Source organism: Acipenser ruthenus, chromosome 3 (assembly GCF_902713425.1).
Source record: "Acipenser ruthenus chromosome 3, fAciRut3.2 maternal haplotype, whole genome shotgun sequence".
Classification (NCBI taxonomy): Eukaryota; Metazoa; Chordata; class Actinopteri; order Acipenseriformes; family Acipenseridae; genus Acipenser; species Acipenser ruthenus.
Genome location: NC_081191.1, coordinates 68,181,038 through 68,201,718, shown reverse-complemented (window position 1 = coordinate 68,201,718; position 20,681 = coordinate 68,181,038). Strand labels below are relative to the sequence as shown.

The 20,681-nt window shown below is 36.6% G+C and overlaps 1 protein-coding gene and 1 pseudogene across 7 annotated transcripts in view; both read right to left on the bottom strand.

Moving 5' to 3' along the window:
- The window catches only part of LOC117394169 (receptor-type tyrosine-protein phosphatase mu-like), a 296,513-nt gene extending 296,186 nt beyond the window's left edge, over window positions 1-327 (bottom strand). For all 7 annotated transcript variants that reach the window (XM_059015556.1, XM_059015565.1, XM_059015574.1 and 4 more), the window contains exon 1: window positions 70-327. In XM_059015556.1, coding sequence (XP_058871539.1) covers window positions 70-142 — 73 coding nt within the window. In that variant the 5' untranslated portion in view covers window positions 143-327. The remainder of the gene's footprint in view (window positions 1-69) is intronic.
- Window positions 328-18,947: 18,620 nt separating this feature from the next.
- Window positions 18,948-19,820, bottom strand: LOC117394526 (leucine-rich repeat-containing protein 30-like; annotated as a pseudogene).
- Window positions 19,821-20,681: the final 861 nt, after the last annotated feature.

Below are 20,681 nucleotides of genomic sequence, written 5' to 3'. Positions count from 1 at the left end.
TATTTTAAAGTTGTTTCGTAACAGAGTAATTAACAACATATAAAGCAATGCTATAAAACATTCTCTTACCTTTATATACTTGTCCTCTAATAGAGACAAAAAGACTGACCGCAGCAACTAAATAAGTTATAACTCTCTCCATGGCGTGTGAGTTGTTTACTCGTTTCCCCCAAGTCCGGGGTAAGGTGACCTATAGCCTCTTTCTCTTTAGGATACAAAAAAAATCCCCCTTTACAGTTGCTCGCCGGGTACCTTACACGAACTATCCCTGTCTCTCTTACTTCTTACTTGTGTGTCTTTCTAACGGCTCCACTCTCTCAGCTCTGACTTACTGACTGCCAGGGGAGCTCTGACGTCACTGGGCTCACAAAGAAAGCAGGACCAGCTCTCACCAGCAGAGGGGGTGTTTGGGAGCTCAGACAGACAGATCTGGTCACCGTAAGTATAAAGTTTATGGTTATATCCTATTGAAAAAACAAGGACAATGTTTATTACCAGTGGTTTGTAAACCAAACACACACATTTTAAAAAGTTCTCACGTATAGTACATTAAGGTAAATATATTAAACTATATGCTTAAATCACTGTTTATTAATCTCTTACTAGTGCAATTCTTATACAGTGTTATTCTCTTGTTTTCTCTTCAAAGACTTCGTTTTGATTACACTAAGCACAATTCCATCTAATTTCCACACATATGTTCAGGACAACCCAGAAAACAAAAAAAAAGCAAAAGTTACAAATGCTCCCTTTTACCACTACATAATATTATTTTCATGCAGTAATTATTAAATCTTATATTCTGTGATTGTGATTATTGAATTGTCCTGGAGACTTTACATTGCGGAACATGGTGCCACATGTTTAGTATACATAAGATATGTTGCATGGATAAAAAAAACATAAAGGAGCATATATGGAGCACACACTTTTCTGTAAATAGGCTATCCCTCGCAGGACTGTAATCCAAATGGCATTTCTGATTTGTATTTTGCAATATCTGCTGCAAATCATTTTCAGTCACAATGGTCAAGACAGTAAGTATAATAGACTTTTGACAGAGGGCTGAAAGCAGGTGTTTAGTTGGCAGGTTTTGAGTACCCAGAGCGGTAAAAATGTCTCAAAAGTTTTCACTCCAGTACACGTCAGACTTGTCAAGTAGAATCAGTGTAGAATTCTGGCTGCCTGTGGTGACCCTACTCCTTATTGTTGTGATGGGTGTGTCAACTTTCTTTTCTTTGGGTGGGCAGAAAGTTAACACGCTTACCACATACAAAAACTGCATATCGCCTTGTTCGGGTATTTCTTTGGAACAAAAAGAAGACAAGGCCCAGGAGCAGAAATGCCAATATCAAAATATATATAGGATTGAAAATAATGATGTCAAATGCGTCCATTTCTATTGTCTGTACTATATACTAGTTTACATGCTTTTCAATTATATCAGACATTACTTCCTCTTAGATGTTCAGATCAAGTATTCTTACTCTAAGACATCGTTAATGCAGTTCATAATACATTGAATTTTATACAGACAAAACATGATTTTTAAGTCAATAGTTTGTAATACAAATATGTCTTGTCTTACATGTTTTGTTCTTAAATATGTATGTTAAAATCTGTTCTCAATATACAGTTCCTAAACATTTCTTCAAAAAGCAGATAATTATTTTATATCCAAACTAAATTTAGGTAAATAGAAACTAATTGTACGGATATATTGTAGATTCTGAGTTTGTGTAATGATACACTTTTTGGTCTTTCTCATAAAAAAAGGAGTTCTCTGAAAAGAAAACAGGAGGGCATTTTGCTGCAGTATCAGATTCTGGAAATAGACATGTTTCCTTTGGGGCTGAAGGAAACTAAGAAATGCCCAGAAGCTTCATCTTGCTTTTTTTGATAAGGTCTAATTGTACATCTTGCACTCCATCAAAAGATATTTATGGTATGAATTGATAGCTCGAAGTGAAAAACAAAACATATTATAATTCAACTAATTAGCTATTATGTTATGGTCAGGTTGATCCTTAGTAACAACTATTGTATTTGCAATGAACAGTATAAAAATGCTCCATTTTGTAAATTTTATAACATGGATTGCATCAACCTCTTATTTGTAGGGGTAAAGATAACCACACATAGCTGGTTGATATGATCCAGCGTGATTCCCCGGTGCTGTGAAATGCTCTAAAAACCTAGCTGTGATTTATATGCTGTATAGGTTGATCAAATCAACCCCTACAATTATCTTAATTTTATTATAAAATGTATCATTTAAGTGGCTAAAGTTGTGCTTGATTTAGACACTATCAATGATGATTGACAGAAGCCATTATAAGCGATATTCCTAATTTAAAAACTGCAAAACTTAGCAATACAGTATTCTATCATAGAGCCTTTCGTGTTTGCAAGACTCTGCAAATAAACCTAAATTACTGATATTCAAAAAAAGTCCTAATAAGTACCTATTGTAAGCCTACAGCTATGGCCAAAAATGTTGCATCACCCTATAAAATTAACTCATTTTGCTTTATAAAGTCGAATGAAACCTGCTGAATAATGTTACATTAACATATTGAATTACACACCGCTTTGTAGTTTTCCATATATACTCGACGACAAACTGACAGAAATTGAAACATGAAATACTGTACTACTATTATTAAATCTAACATGAAATACTGTACTACTATTATGGCTCCTGGTAGCCTTGTGATATCATGTTTGATTACATGATATTAAATAAAAAATCAAAATGATGTTCATATAGTTATTTATTTTTATTTTTTAATTATGTCTCAATCCTAAAATTCTAGGTGATGCAAAACCTTTGGCCATCGCTGTAGATTTAAACATGTGAATTGATCTCGCATCACAGATCATTTCGCCCCAGTAGGCTCTCTGGTGTTAAACGTTCAAAACAGCTTAGCACCACGTTTCAAAATAATTTGCACCCCAGCATATGCATACACTGCCATTAATGGCAGCTGTTGTTGTTGGAATACAAAAATACAAATTCTAAGTCATGTTTTTTAATTATAGTGGTACTGTACAGCAAGTGGCAGACTTCGAATTTCCATGCAAGTGGTGCTATATTTAATACACTGTGGTGGCCTTGAGGCTTTGGAAGGGATGCTGTGGTTTTCTCTGGGGAGTTCATTACATATCATAATAGTCATCAATCAGAGGTCAATAACACGTAACATCTATAATTTGAAATCTTCAAGAATAGAAAAGACCAAGAGAGCATTATGAAAAAAGTGAACTTTTTGGAAAATGTAGGCTGTACCTTTGACAAAAATGAAAATGTAATTCTAATACTTCTCATGGTTATTTTTAGTCTTACTGTGTTCAATCCAAGTGGCGCCTAATCAGAAGGTTTTAAAATCAAATGGCATATAGAAGTAATGTTTTTATCAGGAACAGTTTTATTGCTTGTTTGATTTTTTCATGTCTCTGACATGTATTCATGTATTCAGTGTAGGCTATACTTAACATAAGATCTTTGATCTAACAGCTGTACCCAATTATTTAGTAAATATAGTTGTAAAGGTGCAAGTTGAGTCAATTGTCAATTGTTTTTTTTGTCATCTTATATATATTTACTGTATAACATTAATTCGCTTCTGTTCCATGCTCTTTGCTTTTTGAGCTGAAGCAATAATGCTATTATAGTGTGATGTACTGATCTTATTTGTCTGCATGTCTCTCTGTCACACTCTGCACAAGAAATATGATAAATGCCTAGAATTTCCACTAATCTTCTCCAAAATTGTATCATAAATACACATGCCTATCCAATGGACTGCATTCAGATTGTTTTTGGATATAATCTGATAAACTGCTGATTTTGTATATCCTATTTTTCACCCTTGCTATGTGTGTGCACTGATTGAATTTCAAATGTATCTCTTTCTACAAGTGGCTCTTCTGGTAAAATCACGACCCTGACCACGTGGTATACAGTGTGAGTTACTGACCGCGTGGTATACAGTGTGAGTTACTGACCGCGTGGTATACAGTGTGAGTTACTGACCGCGTGGTATACAGTGTGAGTTACTGACCGCGTGGTATACAGTATGAGTTACTGACCGCGTGGTATACAGTGTGAGTTACTGACCGCATGGTATACAGTGTGAGTTACTGACCGCGTGGTATACAGTGTGAGTTACTGACCCCGTGGTATACAGTGTGAGTTACTGATCTTTGGTAAGGATTCCACAGACAGCGTCATATTGGCTCTGGCATGAGCACAAGTGGACAACTGCAGTACTGACCTTTGTCCTCCAGGGGCAGATAGCTTGGCGACATCTTCCCTCAAACTCCTGGCTGTAAATCGCTTGGCTTGGGGGTGGAATTGAAGGACACCCTGGTCTTCAGTTCTTTTGAGGGAATATGTCTGGACATGCGTAATTGTTGAGAAAAACAGGGAAAAAATAATTGGGCACTCTAAATAAAAAATAAAAAAAAAACTAAAGAAAATTACAATACAGCAGGCCGTTTTACATAAAGTGATCCACACAGGATTGAAGTCTAAACGTGAGGTTGCTCACTGGATTATGGGAATGGTAAATCTATTTTATTTCCATAGGTACAGCAAAATGTTAGCCTGTTAACTTTACATCTTCTACATGCCTTTTAACTCAATAATAATAATAATAATAAACTCCTTAAAAGACTGGTCCAAAGCATATGTTAGCAAAAGTTATTAAGATCCAGTTCTGATGAACAGGGTCATTGCATATTTCTTAATTGATTCCAAGTAAAAATTGTACTTAATTTGCTTGTTAAAATTGAGGAGTTCGGCCCAAACTTTGCAATACAGGAGGCCGATTAACATACACCAGAGGAGCAGTTGACAGAGGCAGAGGCCCGCTTACTCTCCCCGTGGCAGTGACAGACATGTCATTAAGCTCAGTCCAGAACAGTCCTAAAGTCACAGCCATGCCTCTCTGTGCTGTGCTGCCTTTCCATTTACCTGCTCCACCCCTAGAGTGACACCCCCATCTTGACCTGCTGCCAATCACATACATCTACCTACTCTCTATCGATGTACTGTACTCCAAACCAACCTACCAATAGAATGTGAATATAGGGTGTGGACTAAACATTTAGGCTACTTACTTCATTTTTAAACCTTATGAAAGGAGTTTGCAGAACTGCAACAATTGTAAACCGTTCTTTTCATCCAGTGTAGATTATCACAGATATTATTTGTAATTCATTTAATCCTCTCATCTCTGGATTTTTCAGTAGCCACCTGCCATCTACTGCAATATTATTGAAATATTATAAAAACACAAAACAATACAGAGCAAATTATTTTAATTGCTCATGGACAATCGACATCTACTGCATTTAAAAACATGAAGAATCAGGAAACAATGCAAACTTGTTTTAACTGTATTTTGGGCTAGAAATGTTTCGAAGCATTGCTGCATTTCTGACTCATTTTTAAAAGTACTTACATGCCTTTAAGACAATGCCACATTCAAAGGACATCCTTCCTCTGTTGAAATTTGTTGTTGATTACAGCTCTGATTTGAAATAACAATCTCCATATATGGAAAGATAAACTAACTAACTAACACACATGTAAGAACTTATTCCCAAAGCATTTACCACCATGCTAAATTTGCAGGTTTTTTTTTTTTTTTTTCTGAAGTGAAAAGCAAGCTGCTAAGGTGAATGCTGGAGCTTCTAATTTAACTTACTGTGTTATTTATTTGAAGCTTTATGACATTAACGTTTTGTTTTATTTTTAGAAAACATTAGTAAAGGTGGTCAATTCTTTGTGGCCTGGTATATGTATCTTACACTAACTGGGGGTATTATTTTTAAATGTACTAATTGTATAATATAGACATATTACCCAGTCTCTCCTTTTATCATTCCAAGTAATTTCATAATAATATTATTGAATCTGATGTCTAAACACGTAGAGATGTTAACTGCAAAATGTTTTGGCAGGTGGTGTGCAGTCTGTTCCCAGTGTTTATACTCCAAACAACTTTCATCAGTCTTACTTTAAGGCATCCTCTGGTTCAGCTCACCAATGGCTCTGTTTTTGTGGATTTAAGCGGCCAATAATTTATCAAGTCATTGCAACACATACAAGACTGCCATTAACCTCAAAGTTCAGAGAACTCACCAGCCCCCCAACATTTCTCATTTCATAAACTCAAATAAACCTAAAATAAACATCCACATTTAAACCACATTAGTAATTTAGTTTGCCAGTTATTATACTGGTAATAAACAACACACACTTGGTATAGAGGTTTCTTTAAGTTCATAAACAATATTACTGTGTATTTGAACAAACACACTTTATTGTGTAAGGTTATGTTGAAGTTGAATGAGAACTCTCAAGTGATTGATATGTTTCATTCTGAATTTCTTTCGCAAAAACAACGCAAATTGCAAAATAGTAAATAGTGACCGGTGAACATCATTTTAAGATGCAATAAATTCAATAAATTAATAATCTAGTCTACATAATTCTCTGAAAAGTGCATTGCCATGCATGTTTCAGTTTGAGGGACTTTTGTAATGGACTCGCTTTTGTTGCATTTGTATTCTTATTCCTTCATAATGTGCTTCAATGCACAGTTGTATTTTATTTCTAATTTGTAGTCCTACTCTTTGAAAAGTGCAGTTAATGCAATGAAGCCTGTAATTCTTTTAATTCCCAAACATATATATTTGAACCTTCATGACAACTATAATAAGCACCTATTAAAGTAAAAAGCGATTACATTGTGTGCTTCAAATAACCATTTATTTTCAGAACAATTTGCAGTCAGAATTGTTAAATTACCTTACCCTTATCAAAAAGTATTGAAGTACATCAGTGTTCAAATTACTACGTCAAAATTACTATGTGCTTATGCTTGCATTGTATTGTGATGTACGGTAGTCTAGCATATCAGTAAAATAACATTTAAATAATTATATCAGAAGAATCCTAAAATAAGATAAAGAAAAATAAGTTCAAAGGTATTACAACAACATTGTTTCATATTTGTTAAAAAAAAAAAAACACCTACAAAAACAAGCGAGGGAACGATACTAAAGCCCTCACTGAATGTTACTGCTGGACTACCCTAACTGTACCCTTATCAGAACATGATGCAACTTTTGTAGGAAGCTCCCCCTGGTGTTAGATATAGGCACGACTATTAGTATCAGAAAGAATAATTCTCGTGCGTGTATTACTGTTTTGCTTTATTAAGATATTAATGACGTATAAATTAAAAAAAAAGCATTCTGGAATGTCGTGAAAGAAATAAAACATTAGTCAGGAAAGGTTTTGTGAATATTAAACTTTATCAGAACAGACCAAACAAACTCTTTAAATGGTTTGTGAATAGGGCCTCAGTCCAAATGTGATCACCTTGAACAGAAGTAGCTGTGTAACACTGGAAAATATGTTTATGCTATGTTTCAGTATATTTTGCAAAAGGTTCCAGTATCTTTTTTAATAAAAAAAATTCTCCTCTGATTTGTGCCTGTGAGAAATGCTATTTATTTTTTCCCCATAATTGTATTACTTAACTAATTTATGGAGTTTGACATACCAGAAATGTTGGTTGTGTTGTTTAGCATTCTGTGTGGTCCTTTTGGTAAGCATATTGGAGTTAGGCAGTGTGATTACAAATTGATGAAAACTTTTCTTTTTTAAATGAGAATACACTATTGTTCCTTCAAAGTGCATTAGAAAGATCAACAAAATCTGTTATTGTTGTATTATACTGTATTCTATGTTAAAAACTTTTTTTTTCCTAAAAATATCTACGCCTTACTGGAAACTATTTGTTGATTCCTAAAAACATCCTTAAATACAATTATAAATTAAAGATTTGGGAAGAGGGCTCATTGTCCCAAGTTGACCTTTAGCTAAAAATACCGGGCCAGATTTATTTAGCTTATGCAGCGGTTTTACAAAGTCTAAAATACAAAACAAGTTATGCTACTTTAATTAGAAGAATGTGTTGCTGAAAATCAACCTTTGCTCGACACAGCTTGCTCACTACCTGTATGCAGTGTTTGGGTTGTTGTGTGTATTAATTGATGCCTTTCACAATCCTTAACGGACATCACCTATCAGTCCAATCACACATACACCAAGCAGCTGACTTCTTGAACAAGCGCCATTTCTTAAAGGTGTGACACAGTGGTCCTTGATTTCCCAGTTTAAACCAGTCTCCAACACAATTGCTTACCAAGCAGCTTTTTTTATTCTATACTGAATCTTCAAGAAAAGGGACACCAGTGGTAATTGCTAGTACTGATAGACAGATCTTAAAACCATTTTCTGGCTAGTGTCCTAATAAAAAAAAAGGTTAACTTTATAATTTTGTATTTTTTAAATTTGTTCTATTAAAGTATATATGAAGTTTTCTGGGATCTATAATTTGTTCCCAAACTGGCCTCAGGCAGGAAGAGCTTCTTAAATTAGTAAAACAAACCAAACTTATCCAAGGTTTGCTGCCTCCTGCAGATCTGTGTTTACACACGCACTTCCTGCAGGTGTGAGATTAGGCACAGTGATACTGATAAAACAGGAAGTGAGAGGAACAGAGGGAGGAAGTCTGGAAATGGCTATAAAATGTTGGCATGAATAGATTGTGAATTGCCCAGTCTAGCAAGGTCTAGATAAACTATTTTTTTTTTTTTTTTTTTTTGCTGTGCTTTAGGGAGTAATGGGATTAAATAATTTGAAAGATCAACAGCTGGTTTAAGGATTTTTTTCTGTAATATAGTACATTTTGCCTGACCATTTCTTTTACATTTCAAAGATTAAAGAAATTACTGAAACCATTGATAGATTTGATTTTGTTTCTCAATTTAGTGGAATGTATACCTTTCACCCCACATACTCTACATATATATACAGTGCCTTGCGAAAGTATTCGGCCCCCTTGAACTTTGCGACCTTTTGCCACATTTCAGGCTTCAAACATAAAGATATGAAACTGTAATTTTTTGTGAAGAATCAACAATAAGTGGGACACAATCATGAAGTGGAACGAAATTTATTGGATATTTCAAACTTTTTTAACAAATAAAAAACTGAAAAATTGGGCGTGCAAAATTATTCAGCCCTCTTAAGTTAATACTTTGTAGTGCCACCTTTTGCTGTGATTACGCTTGGGGTATGTCTCTATCAGTTTTGCACATCGAGAGACTGAAATTTTTGCCCATTCCTCCTTGCAAAACAGCTCGAGCTCAGTGAGGTTGGATGGAGAGCATTTGTGAACAGCAGTTTTCAGTTCTTTCCACAGATTCCCGATTGGATTCAGGTCTGGACTTTGACTTGGCCATTCTAACACCTGGATATGTTTATTTGTGAACCATTCCATTGTAGATTTTGCTTTATGTTTTGGATCATTGTCTTGTTGGAAGACAAATCTCCGTCCCAGTCTCAGGTCTTTTGCAGACTCCATCAGGTTTTCTTCCAGAATGGTCCTGTATTTGGCTCCATCCATCTTCCCATCAATTTTAACCATCTTCCCTGTCCCTGCTGAAGAAAAGCAGGCCCAAACCATGATGCTGCCACCACCATGTTTGACAGTGGGGATGGTGTGTTCAGGGTGATGAGCTGTGTTGCTTTTACGCCAAACATAACGTTTTGCATTGTTCCAAATCCGGCTTTAAACTTCTCCACAACAGTATCTCGGACCTGCCTGGTGTGTTCCTTGTTCTTCATGATGCTCTCTGCGCTTTAAACGGACCTCTGAGACTATCACAGTGCAGGTGCATTTATACGGAGACTTGATTACACACAGGTGGATTCTATTTATCATCATTAGTCATTTAGGTCAACATTGGATCATTCAGAGATCCTCACTGAACTTCTGGAGAGAGTTTGCTGCACTGAAAGTAAAGGGGCTGAATAATTTTGCACGCCCAATTTTTCAGTTTTTTATTTGTTAAAACATTTTGAAATATCCAATAAATTTCGTTCCACTTCATGATTGTGTCACACTTGTTGTTGATTCTTCACAAAAAATTACAGTTTCATATCTTTATGTTTGAAGCCTGAAATGTGGCAAAAGGTCGCAAAGTTCAAGGGGGCCGAATACTTTCGCAAGGCACTGTATATATAGAGAGAGAGAAAGTATACAGGGCAGAGTTGAAAAATCATATTGTCAAAGGTCCTATGACTGTACTTTTATTATACTATGCTTTTACCATGGTATACTGCAGTCAGCTTTAAATGGGACACTTTTTATGTGCACATCGTCATCATCAAAGCCTCTACTGATGGCCTGGTTAATGATTGTGTAGAGATCAGGATCCTACAATTTAAGATTTACCCCAGCAACACCGCTGACTTTGATAGTTATGGTTATGTAAATATTGTCTGTAAAATATTAAAATAAAATATTTCAGCAGTATGTTGACAAAATTGGAAGTTTTATAATATTCTGCAACTAGATTTGTCACTAATGCACCCTACAGAACTCATCACTGTGTTCTATGTATTCAGTTGAATTGGCCTTTATTGACCACCAGGTGTTTTAAGGCGCTACCTTTGGAATTCTTTGCCTCTTTCTTCATTGGTGTATCAACTGAGATCAAACACATTTTTAAATGGATTGTTCTCAAGGTTTCAAGGTAAAGTTAAATTTTAAAGCACCCTAAACAGTTCTTTCATCATAACAATGAAGAAATTGAGGTTCATTATTTTTTCTCAGTCATCACGTCCACAAAATAATTATTCTTGTAAGATAAATTGAATCAATGGGAACCCATTTCATGAAGTTTATAAGTTTTGGTAGGAAGGACTGCCCCCTCCCTAGACACATTACGTCAACCAGTTCCTATCCATCCTATATAAATAGGCTGCTAACTTGCCCTTCTATTGGATTTGCCTCTCCCACAGCACCATGTCTGTTCTGGACTGTGTGGCAGGGCTGAGGCTCTGCACTTGTAAATATTGTGTTATAAGTAAAGTTTGTTTAATTTGAGTGTAAGTTTGGCAGGGATGAGGTTAAAATCCCATCCCTGCCAAATTCATGCACAGCTAGAATTTGGCCAGATGTTGATTGATTGATTGATTGTCAGTCAATCCTGGCCATAAGAGGAGCCAGTCCTTTTGTTCTAAGGCAGTGGTTAGTTTAGAGAAAGGACTGAGAGCAGCAGGCTGTGCAAGAATCCTGCTCAGGTCAGCTTTTTAAGACCCGCTTCCGACCCAGACCTGCTACTACAGGACCCGACCCGAACCCACAAGAGCACCATCTTCTTACCTGCGACCCGACCCGACCCACTTTAATAAGACCTGTAACCCGACACCGCAAGTGTTTGTCGTTTACCTACTGCCTTCGTTGCAACACTCACGCTCTCACATTCACACACAGATATCTCTACCATTCTCCACAGATTAAGTTTATACAATAGGCTATATATCATGGTAGCTTTCTCTAATGGTCTGGATATATTTTAACATAGTAACATATTAACTATCTCTACTTACTTTAGGGGAGACCGGGGACAGTTGTAAAATTGTGTACCTTTCTCTCCATTACGCACAAATGATTTGAGCTAGTTTTACCAGACTTTGATACAAACAACTTACATCTGTCCTCTACCAATCCCCATAGCTATTCTGTTTTAAGAGCTGATATACCTATGGCAACAAGGCTTGAAATGTAAAGTGTCCGATGTTACAACTGACCCCATGGCAAGGGTCAGTTGTAACGGGGGGTGGGGTCAGATGTAATATTCTGTGAAGAATAATTAAATAAACAACAGCACATTTAATTTAACTCAAGAATTGACTGTTTTATTGAATAAGATCAATTTTCACATGAAGCAAATATGTTTGATTTTATTTAACTCAAAAACTGAATATCTTTATTGAAAAATAAAAATGTTCACATAAGGCTATTTTTTTGTTGTTGTCCTACTTTTAAAACTTTTTTTCTTTTTTTTTATACATTTAGTCGTTGCCAATTATTTTTATTATTTTCTCCCAATTTGGAATCGCCAAAATTAAATTTATGCTCAGCTCACCGCTACCACCCCTGCGCTGACTCGGGAGGGCGTAGACAAACACGCTGTCCTGCGAACTCACCATGCAGCCACCCAAGAGCTACAGCGTCGGAGGACAACGCCGCTCTAGGGCAGCTTACAGGCAAGCCCGCAGGCGCCTGGCCAGGCTACAGGGGTCGCTGGTGCGTGGTGAGCCGAGGACACCCTGGCCGACCTACCCCCTGGCGGAGCTCGGCCAATTGAATAGGAAAGGAATAGCCTGGTCGGCAAAGGAATAGCCTGGACCCAAACTCGCGACGTCCAGACTATAGAGCGCATCCTGCACTCCACGTGGAGCGCCTTTACTGGATGCGCCACTCGGGAGCCCCTTTTTTAAAACTTTTTAACATCCCTAAAATCATAGACCTTATAAAGCAAGAATATGTCACTGAGTCACTATTGTGATATATGAACATTTTGTTTCCTGCAGTACAAGATTCATGTGCCCAAATATAGTTCACCTAATGGTGTATGGGGTCAATTGTAACGTGTTACAACTGCCCCCAACACAGGGAACCATTACTAAACCTCATGTTCCAGCAAGAAAGGACATAACTAAGAGCAATCAATTGTGTCAATTATAAGTACACAGATCAGGGATGAGAATGCTAAAAGCCTGGATCCATAAACTGGATAGCACAGGTATATATCACACAAAGAAAATTGGGGAAACAATTTACTCTACTAGGTCAAAAATGTATTTTTGTAGATACAATCTCCGGCTTTGGCACAGACAGCTCTTCGTCCACAGGGAGATAGAAACCTGAACTGAGCCTGTGTCGAATGAGTGATGGCACTCTAGCTTGCTTCTGATTGGAGAAATTCAAGGTGTTACAAACCGTCCCGTGTAACAACTGTCCCTGGTCTCCCCTACTATAAAATACCTGTCTATTCCTTTCATGCCACCACTTGAAAGGGAGCTACACCTATGCTTTCACAGAGATGATGTACCAGGTTGTGGCTGTCGTACACAAAAACATGATGACAAGTTCTACAAGCAACTAATCCAGTCACATGTTCATTATTTTAATTTGCTATGATTCTAAAAGAATTCCACACTTCTGATTTACCTCTCAATCTATTATCCACTACATGATATAAACCCTGCACTATTTTTTGTTTCACCTCATCCACAGACATTTTTAATATCACCAAGCAGACGTGATAAAAAGATCTTGCAGCGTATCAAAGAAGCAGCAATACAAACCGAGAACACTGCTTAGTCAGCTGACTCCTCCCTAATCGCCTCCTGCTTTAGTGCAGGAAATACCGGTGTAGTGTTATAAAGTGGTACATCATCGCAATGTGGTACGCGTACCAAAACTTGACCCGTGTAATGTTAGAATGTGGTACATTGTCACATTGAAAAGTGGTATACTGTGAGATTTTGGTACAGGTGCAATCAATTGCGATGTGATGTGTTTTCCTATTGTCAAACAGAGGTACATTTACCATTAATTATACATTATTTGTTTGTAAACCATTAATTACACATTATTTTTTTTGCAAACTTAAACTGGTAACAGACAGTCAATTTGCGTACCACTTTTTACCTACGTACTTGAAAACAACACTACACTGGTACATTTACCTTCTAATACGTTATTTGGGAAAAGGTTACAGACTAGTACGCAGAAAGGACAGAAAACATTTTCAAGTTCACATGAGAGCAAAATAAAGAATACAGTAAATAATTACATTTAGAGCGAGTTCGACGAAAAGCAGTTAACTTAGTCCAGCAGGCCAGGTGATGGACCCTCAAACCAAGTGGGTTTCAGGCAATTATTAATTTCTGTACATCACATAATCATCAATACAATATCAATTATTCTTATTTCTGTGTTGTGGGGGTTTGTCCTGATCTGCTGAACAACAGTTACAGGGTGAAATCATCCATTTAAATCTATTTTTACCCTTTTCATTAAACCTAAAACTTCCCTATGAAAACAGACTTCTGCCTTCAAAGCTGTTTGTTCTTGCTTTGCTGCATCAGATTTTAAATAATTTCAACAACGAAGCCAGGCGTTATACTTACTTCCAGAATAAATACTTTAGAACAGAAAACTGTGAAACAGGAATAATCAAGAGAATTGACCAAAATTTGGGCGAAACAATCGTCTGGCACTGCAATACCGGTGATTAGCCCTTTTGAGGCACAGTTTATCAAAACATTGGGTATTTGGTTCCTGAAGCTGCCTGTAGCAAATGAATCACAGGAACTTCTTTTGTATCATGCTTGAAGAAGAAATAATGACAAGGCTATTGGTTGTAATAACAATCATAACAAGTACCTGGAATGAAGGGGGACAACTGTCTGTGACCATGATAAAGCTATTTAATCAGGTGCTGGGAAATGAAACAGCCCCAGAGCAGTGCGAGATGCACAACCACTGGCCGATACCCGAATGCAAGTGAAAAACCTTTAGATAAGTATTTCTGTTGGAAGCAATATCTGAATAGTGCTCTAAAAATAAGTTTATGGGAGAACAGAGGGCAGCAAAAGGAAAAAGTGTAATTACAGTGCTTCTGAATGAAATCTGAGGGGCAAGAGAATAGCTGACCAAGTATTTAACCTCGCACAAGGGACTTCAGATAGCAAAGCAAAATAACACCATGGATGGATAAATAAAAATGCATAGGGTAGAATTCTGGAGATGACTGCAGACACATCTGGTTATCGTTTCTATATTCTCGATAAAAATGTGGTAGATAGATCACAATCTATTTTTGGTAGGACAGCAAAATCTGATTTCCCAGTTGCAGTACCTGTTTAGGATACAGAGTCTATTGTGCACCATCTATCAAGACGAAATAACAATAGGATCCATTTTTGCTTCCACTCATTTTATGTCCACTTAACAAACAGCTAAGTCCTCTTTTATATCCATTTCAATCCCTTATGAATTCAGAATGATGCTGGGGGTTTTCATTTACCTATAAATCCAATAGTGAAATACTTGATAAGCCCTACTTTATTAAAACCAATAAACACGTGCATTCAATGACTAATAAATATAAATCACTTCAGCTTTAAAGCATTATGGTTTACCTTTGACTCAAATGGAAATGTGCATACATTTTTTGTTTATAACCCTAAATAGACCGACTGTGATAGAATGCCAATTCTAAATATATAGTCGTTTTACTGGTTGGAGTCCACTGCTACATCTGAATCAAACTGCTGACCACAAAGGGTTAAAGAAAATAAAAATTAATATTATTACTTTAAAAATACTGTTATGTTACTATTTCATTGATAGTCATTCAAATTCTCTTAGGTGCCCAATGACTGAAGTGGTGTAAAGCATGTTAAACCAAGAGGTTGAAATATTTAATCTGCCAAATGTAGATTTACAGTCTTACATGAAACATTTAATATTGTTTTGGCAGCCAAGTTACAGGAACAGTGGTGTTGCTATACATTCACAAACCACTCAACACCCCCCGTTCGCAAGAGATAATAAAAAGCAGTGTTATTGTAACAGAATGGAAAGTGTTGCAGAACATCCTGCAACGTTTACAAGAAAAGCATTTTCTGTGCCCAGTGTTGTCCATATTGCAAATGTATGCTTTTAAACATATTGCAGAATCTTTTGAAATCACACATCATCGGTCATAAATCAACTGGGGAATACATTTCTCAACATTTACTCAAGGCAGGAGAAAAATCATTTGTCGTGTTGCATGAGGGGGCATGATGTGGATATTCTGTGATGTTTAGAAAAAAAAAGCTCTTTCTCCTGGCAAACGGTCCTGAGTAAATTTTAAAAAAGGTAATTCCCTTGTTGATTGACTTATGATGTATGAATACAAGTATCAAAACAATAGGGATTACAGGTATGTTGAAAAATAAACAGCTGTAATATGGACAATATGGGATACAGCAAAGGTAAAGTAATGAGAAAACAATGTAGGGGGTCCTGTAACTCTTTAACTAGTACACATATCAGTCTCAACCACAGCCCTTGTGCTTTAAAAAAGAAAAGAAACTTTTAAAAAATATGGTTTTAATGTATAGACTACAAAATATTTAATAGAGGCCAGAGACCTATTGTCAAATGTTTGAGATTAAAAAACACCACTTCTATAAGAAAGGTAAAAAGACCTGAAATTACTCATAACAGCATCCATACAAGGACATATATCATAATGAAAAAGGATTGATGTTGGAAATGGGAACAAAATAAAAGTTTTGCTTTCCGGTGCTAAGATACACAGTTGCAGGGCTCGATATATGAAGCAAGAAGGTCGCTATCAATTAATGTAGACAGCACAGTTAATAGAAGAAATAGGAAACTGGTAGGGAAGAAGAAGTCAAGTGACTATCTACATCTACAGCTGATGATATTGTTGAGAAAACTGACAGCTTCCATTGCCAATTTTTTTAATTTATATTTTTTTATGTTTCAAATGGTAGTAGCTCACTCAAACCACATTGGACCAGATGTAATACTATATTTGATCAGCAAATCTCCATACTGATATCAACACAAAAATATGTACATACTTAAGCATTAATCCCACAAAACTGTAGGTCAGTTCAAATGATATGTATACTATATGTATCATGCAGTGTTGTCTTACCATTACAAACTGTGTCTCCTGTCAGTGAGATCAAGTCAAAAGCTCTGTAACTACAGATGCAGATGAGACTGGCTCTTCTGCACAGTGATTAAGAAACTCGCTTGTGGTGTGCGTTGAGCATGTGATAACTCGGAACATCATATCTCAGCTGTATTTAGAATGATTTCAAACATCATAAAAAGGTAAGGGAAACCTGCAAGTAAACATCTTACCCACTATGCAAAAGAGCTAGGCTTGTCTGCATCCTTAGTTTGTTGCCAGATAACCTCATATAGACTTCTTGCTCACTAAATATCTTGGTATCCATGGCTATAGATTAAGATCATTGTCTCCTCTTTAAAATATGTTAAGGATTTTAATGAGCAATCATGTCTCACAAATTCAATGTTACCCTAAATAAATTTTTCATTGACTAACAATGCTGAATGACTGGGTGGCACATATGTTCTCCTATTTTACCCCAAAGTGGTGACTGCAAAGACTGGTATAATAGGGCAGCAGTGTGGAGTAGTGGTTAGGGCTCTGGACTCTTGACCGGAGGGTTGTGGGTTCAATCCCCAGTGGGGGACACTGCTGTTGTACCCTTGACCAAGGTACTTTACCTAGATTGCTCCAGTAAAAATCCAACTGTATAAATGGGTAATTGTATGTAAAATAATGTGATATCTGTATAATGTGAAATAATGTATAATGTGATATCTTGTAACAATTGTAAGTCGCCCTGGATAAGGGCGTCTGCTAAGAAATAAATAATAATAATTAATAATGTTCAATGCAGTGCTGTCCTTGGCAGTCCTGAGCCAGAAACCTATTTTTGAGGGTAAAATGAAGAGAAAATGGCATTCCCAGTCATTCATCCCCTTTGGCAGTAAACGGATCATATCTGGAGTACTGCTAAACTCATGGGACAGACTGCTTGCTAAAATCTGTTGCATATTTTTAAAGAGGAAACCATTTTCTCTTCAGGGATACCAAGATATTTAGTGAGAATGTAGTCTGAGTGAAGTTATCGGCAACAAGCTCCTCATCCCCAGTTGTACTGCTTTCCATATTGAGGTACTATTATACTTGTGAGATGACTTGCTCATTAAAATATTTAGCAAATTGTTAAAGAGGAGCTGATTATCTATTCAGAGATACCAAGTCTTGCTGTAAGTCATTTGTTGTTTCCATAACTTTGTTGGCACTGTATGTATGTATATCCTAATGTATTTAAAATTAAACTTTAACAATAAACAAACCAAATAACATCGTGAAATGAGTTTTATTTTTAAAAAAATGTTCAGTGGTGCATACCTACTTGTCAAAACCTGCCTTAGCCTCATCTGCTACAGTGTGACTATTAGCAAGCGTCGTTTATTTGCTTACACCGTATTGTATCTCAGCTGGCTGATGAAAGAAAAATCAATAAATGTTTGCCTTGTAAATAAAGTACACAAAAACATACTAGTAATTAAAACTTCAGCAGGAGTCATTTTGCCAATTTAGTTATCCAGCATAGCATTGTACAAAATATATTGGGGACTTTTCTACACTGCAAATAACCCACTTGGATATCTTTCACTTAAGCATGGTCATGTTTACCTTGTCATTGCCAGGCAGTGGCTGTAATTGAACTTGCTCTCTAGTCCTGCCACTCTGGTCAGGGTCAGCGAGAGGTTAATTATACTGGGTCATTAGGGAGTACTGCAGACAGAGTTAAAAATGGATACAAATATACCCCTAGTAAATTGTGCCGTAGCCATTTAATTAAACTTCAAATGAAGATACTGTTGCTAGGCTTCAAGTTCCTTGTCTTTTTAAATACAAAAATAGAAAACCCCAGAGAGTAAATATCTTTAGACTAAGATCGAGCATTTCGTTAAAGATTTGCTATTCAAAACTCTAGAGATTGAACTCAAAGGCTAGATTGTGTTTTTGAAGACACTTTTTGCAGACCCTAATAAATAACATAAAAAGAAAAGCTCCTTGAATAAAACACCCTTGAGTTTTCCCTCAGTGTTTATACTTTATGCAAAATGTAAGTAAGCTTTAGCCTTTCAGAAAAGTGTAGTTTCTCATAACACAATTCCAGAGCGTCCTTGTGTACAAAACCAGGCTGTTCATTTTAATGCAACCATAACTTCCAAAACTCAATAAAAAATATTAAGACTATAAGAAAATATTTCAAGTAGAAAAATGTTTTGACTAATGCCTTTATCAATATCATACTAATACAAGATAATTATTCTGTAAAGAAAGCATACCTGTGCAAAGCAAAACTACTGGAAGCACCCAGAGTAGCTAGAGGTAGCGAATTCCGAACAAAATCTGAAACCAGTCAGTTAAGATGTGAAACCCTTTGTCCAGAAGGCAAGCTTCTTCAATCCCCTCAACTGATATGGTTCCATGGGGACCTGCTGAATGTCATTACAATCCACATTATGCAACTCCAAGGTCAGAAAGCACAAGGTTTTTGGTATAGAGGGGATGCAGTTGCTCTCGACGATTAGGATTTTTAGGTTTTCCAGATGCTCGATCCTATCTGCTATGCTTTCCCACAGATTGCTGTGGGAAAGGTGCATAAAGACCAGGCAGGGATGTGAGCAATGCAGTTGTGGCTCAGGTTCATCTTCTTTAGGCTGACCATATCCATGAAGCAAATCCATGAAGCCAGTGATTAGATTGTTAGCCAGACTGAGAACCTCCAACTTCCTGAAGGCACTCAGCTCCTCTGGAATCTCAGTCAGGAGGTTCTTGTAGGTGAACAACACCCGTAGGTTTTTCAGCAAGCCAATTTCCACAGGCAAGCTGGCCAGTTGGTTCTCCCACAGGTTTAGAATCACTAGGCTTTCTAGCACCCCCACTGCAGGAGGGAGAATGGTGAGGTAGTTTAGTGACAGATTGAGCTTCTCCACTTCAGTCAGCACCCACAATGGTTCAGGAACTTCTGACATTCCTCTCATGGTCAAGCTTAGAATGCTGAACCCAAAATGGCTGGTGGCATGCTTCCTTATTCTATCAGCTGATGACGACCCATGTTCTTTGGGAGGAATTTTGCCTTTCTTTATAACTTATTTCTTTAGCTCCTCTTTGGCAAAGTCTTTCGATTGCTTTGTTCCCATGTCTTCAAACTGCGTGCTCTTCCTTTTTCAAAGCTTCCCAGTGCATTTTCTAAAGTTAGCTTCCCTAAAGATGGCAACTATCAATGCTAGATTCTCTTCTTTTTGAAACGTTAACTCCTTTTGATACAACTCTTCAAATGTCCTTCGTTCAGGTAAACTTTGCCGATTTTCTTCTGTCTTATCTATCACAAAATGGAATGTTTACAATCAGATTGCCGCAAACTACATGTTTGGGTGCCACTGAAAAAGAAAGGTATAGAGAAAGAGTGGGAGGCTGCATCAGCTGTTCTGTTCTGTTCTGCCTGGGTACTTACTGAGTTTCACTGAGCAGCTGCAACTGTCAATTCAATGCTTCATCTAAGTGATACCTAACCTTGATTACATTAAGGTCACATCGATACAATTTTTGTTAAGTCATTTTATATGACAACATGGGAATCACACAGCATTGACTCTAACCTACAAACTACTCAAGAATCAATGCATTGCAGACATTTTCCTTTATTGCCAGGATAGGCCATTGGCATTCCAGGAATGTTGTCCCTAAGATGTATTCAACCAACTACAAGGCATCCTGATTATTACAAAGGTGTATTTTTTTATTTGCAAGGCCCTGTATTTTCGGCCTTCCTTGTCATCAGGTGAATCGGTGTTGTGTGATTTCAGAATATAGGTTAACTATAAAATGACAGGAAGCATCTTTACTTTTACATGTACCTCATTATTACTGATAATAATGAAAAAGACTTATTAGCAGTCATGGGAAACAAAATTCACAATTTAGCAAGACACATTTTTTTAAGATATGGATCCTCTCAAACATTGTGAGGAGAAATAAGCACATGAATATGAAATACAAAATAATTTATTCATAAGGGATATGATTTATATCATATCCTGATGTAACTATCACTATTTACTCATATCCTGATGTAACTATCACTATTATCTGCT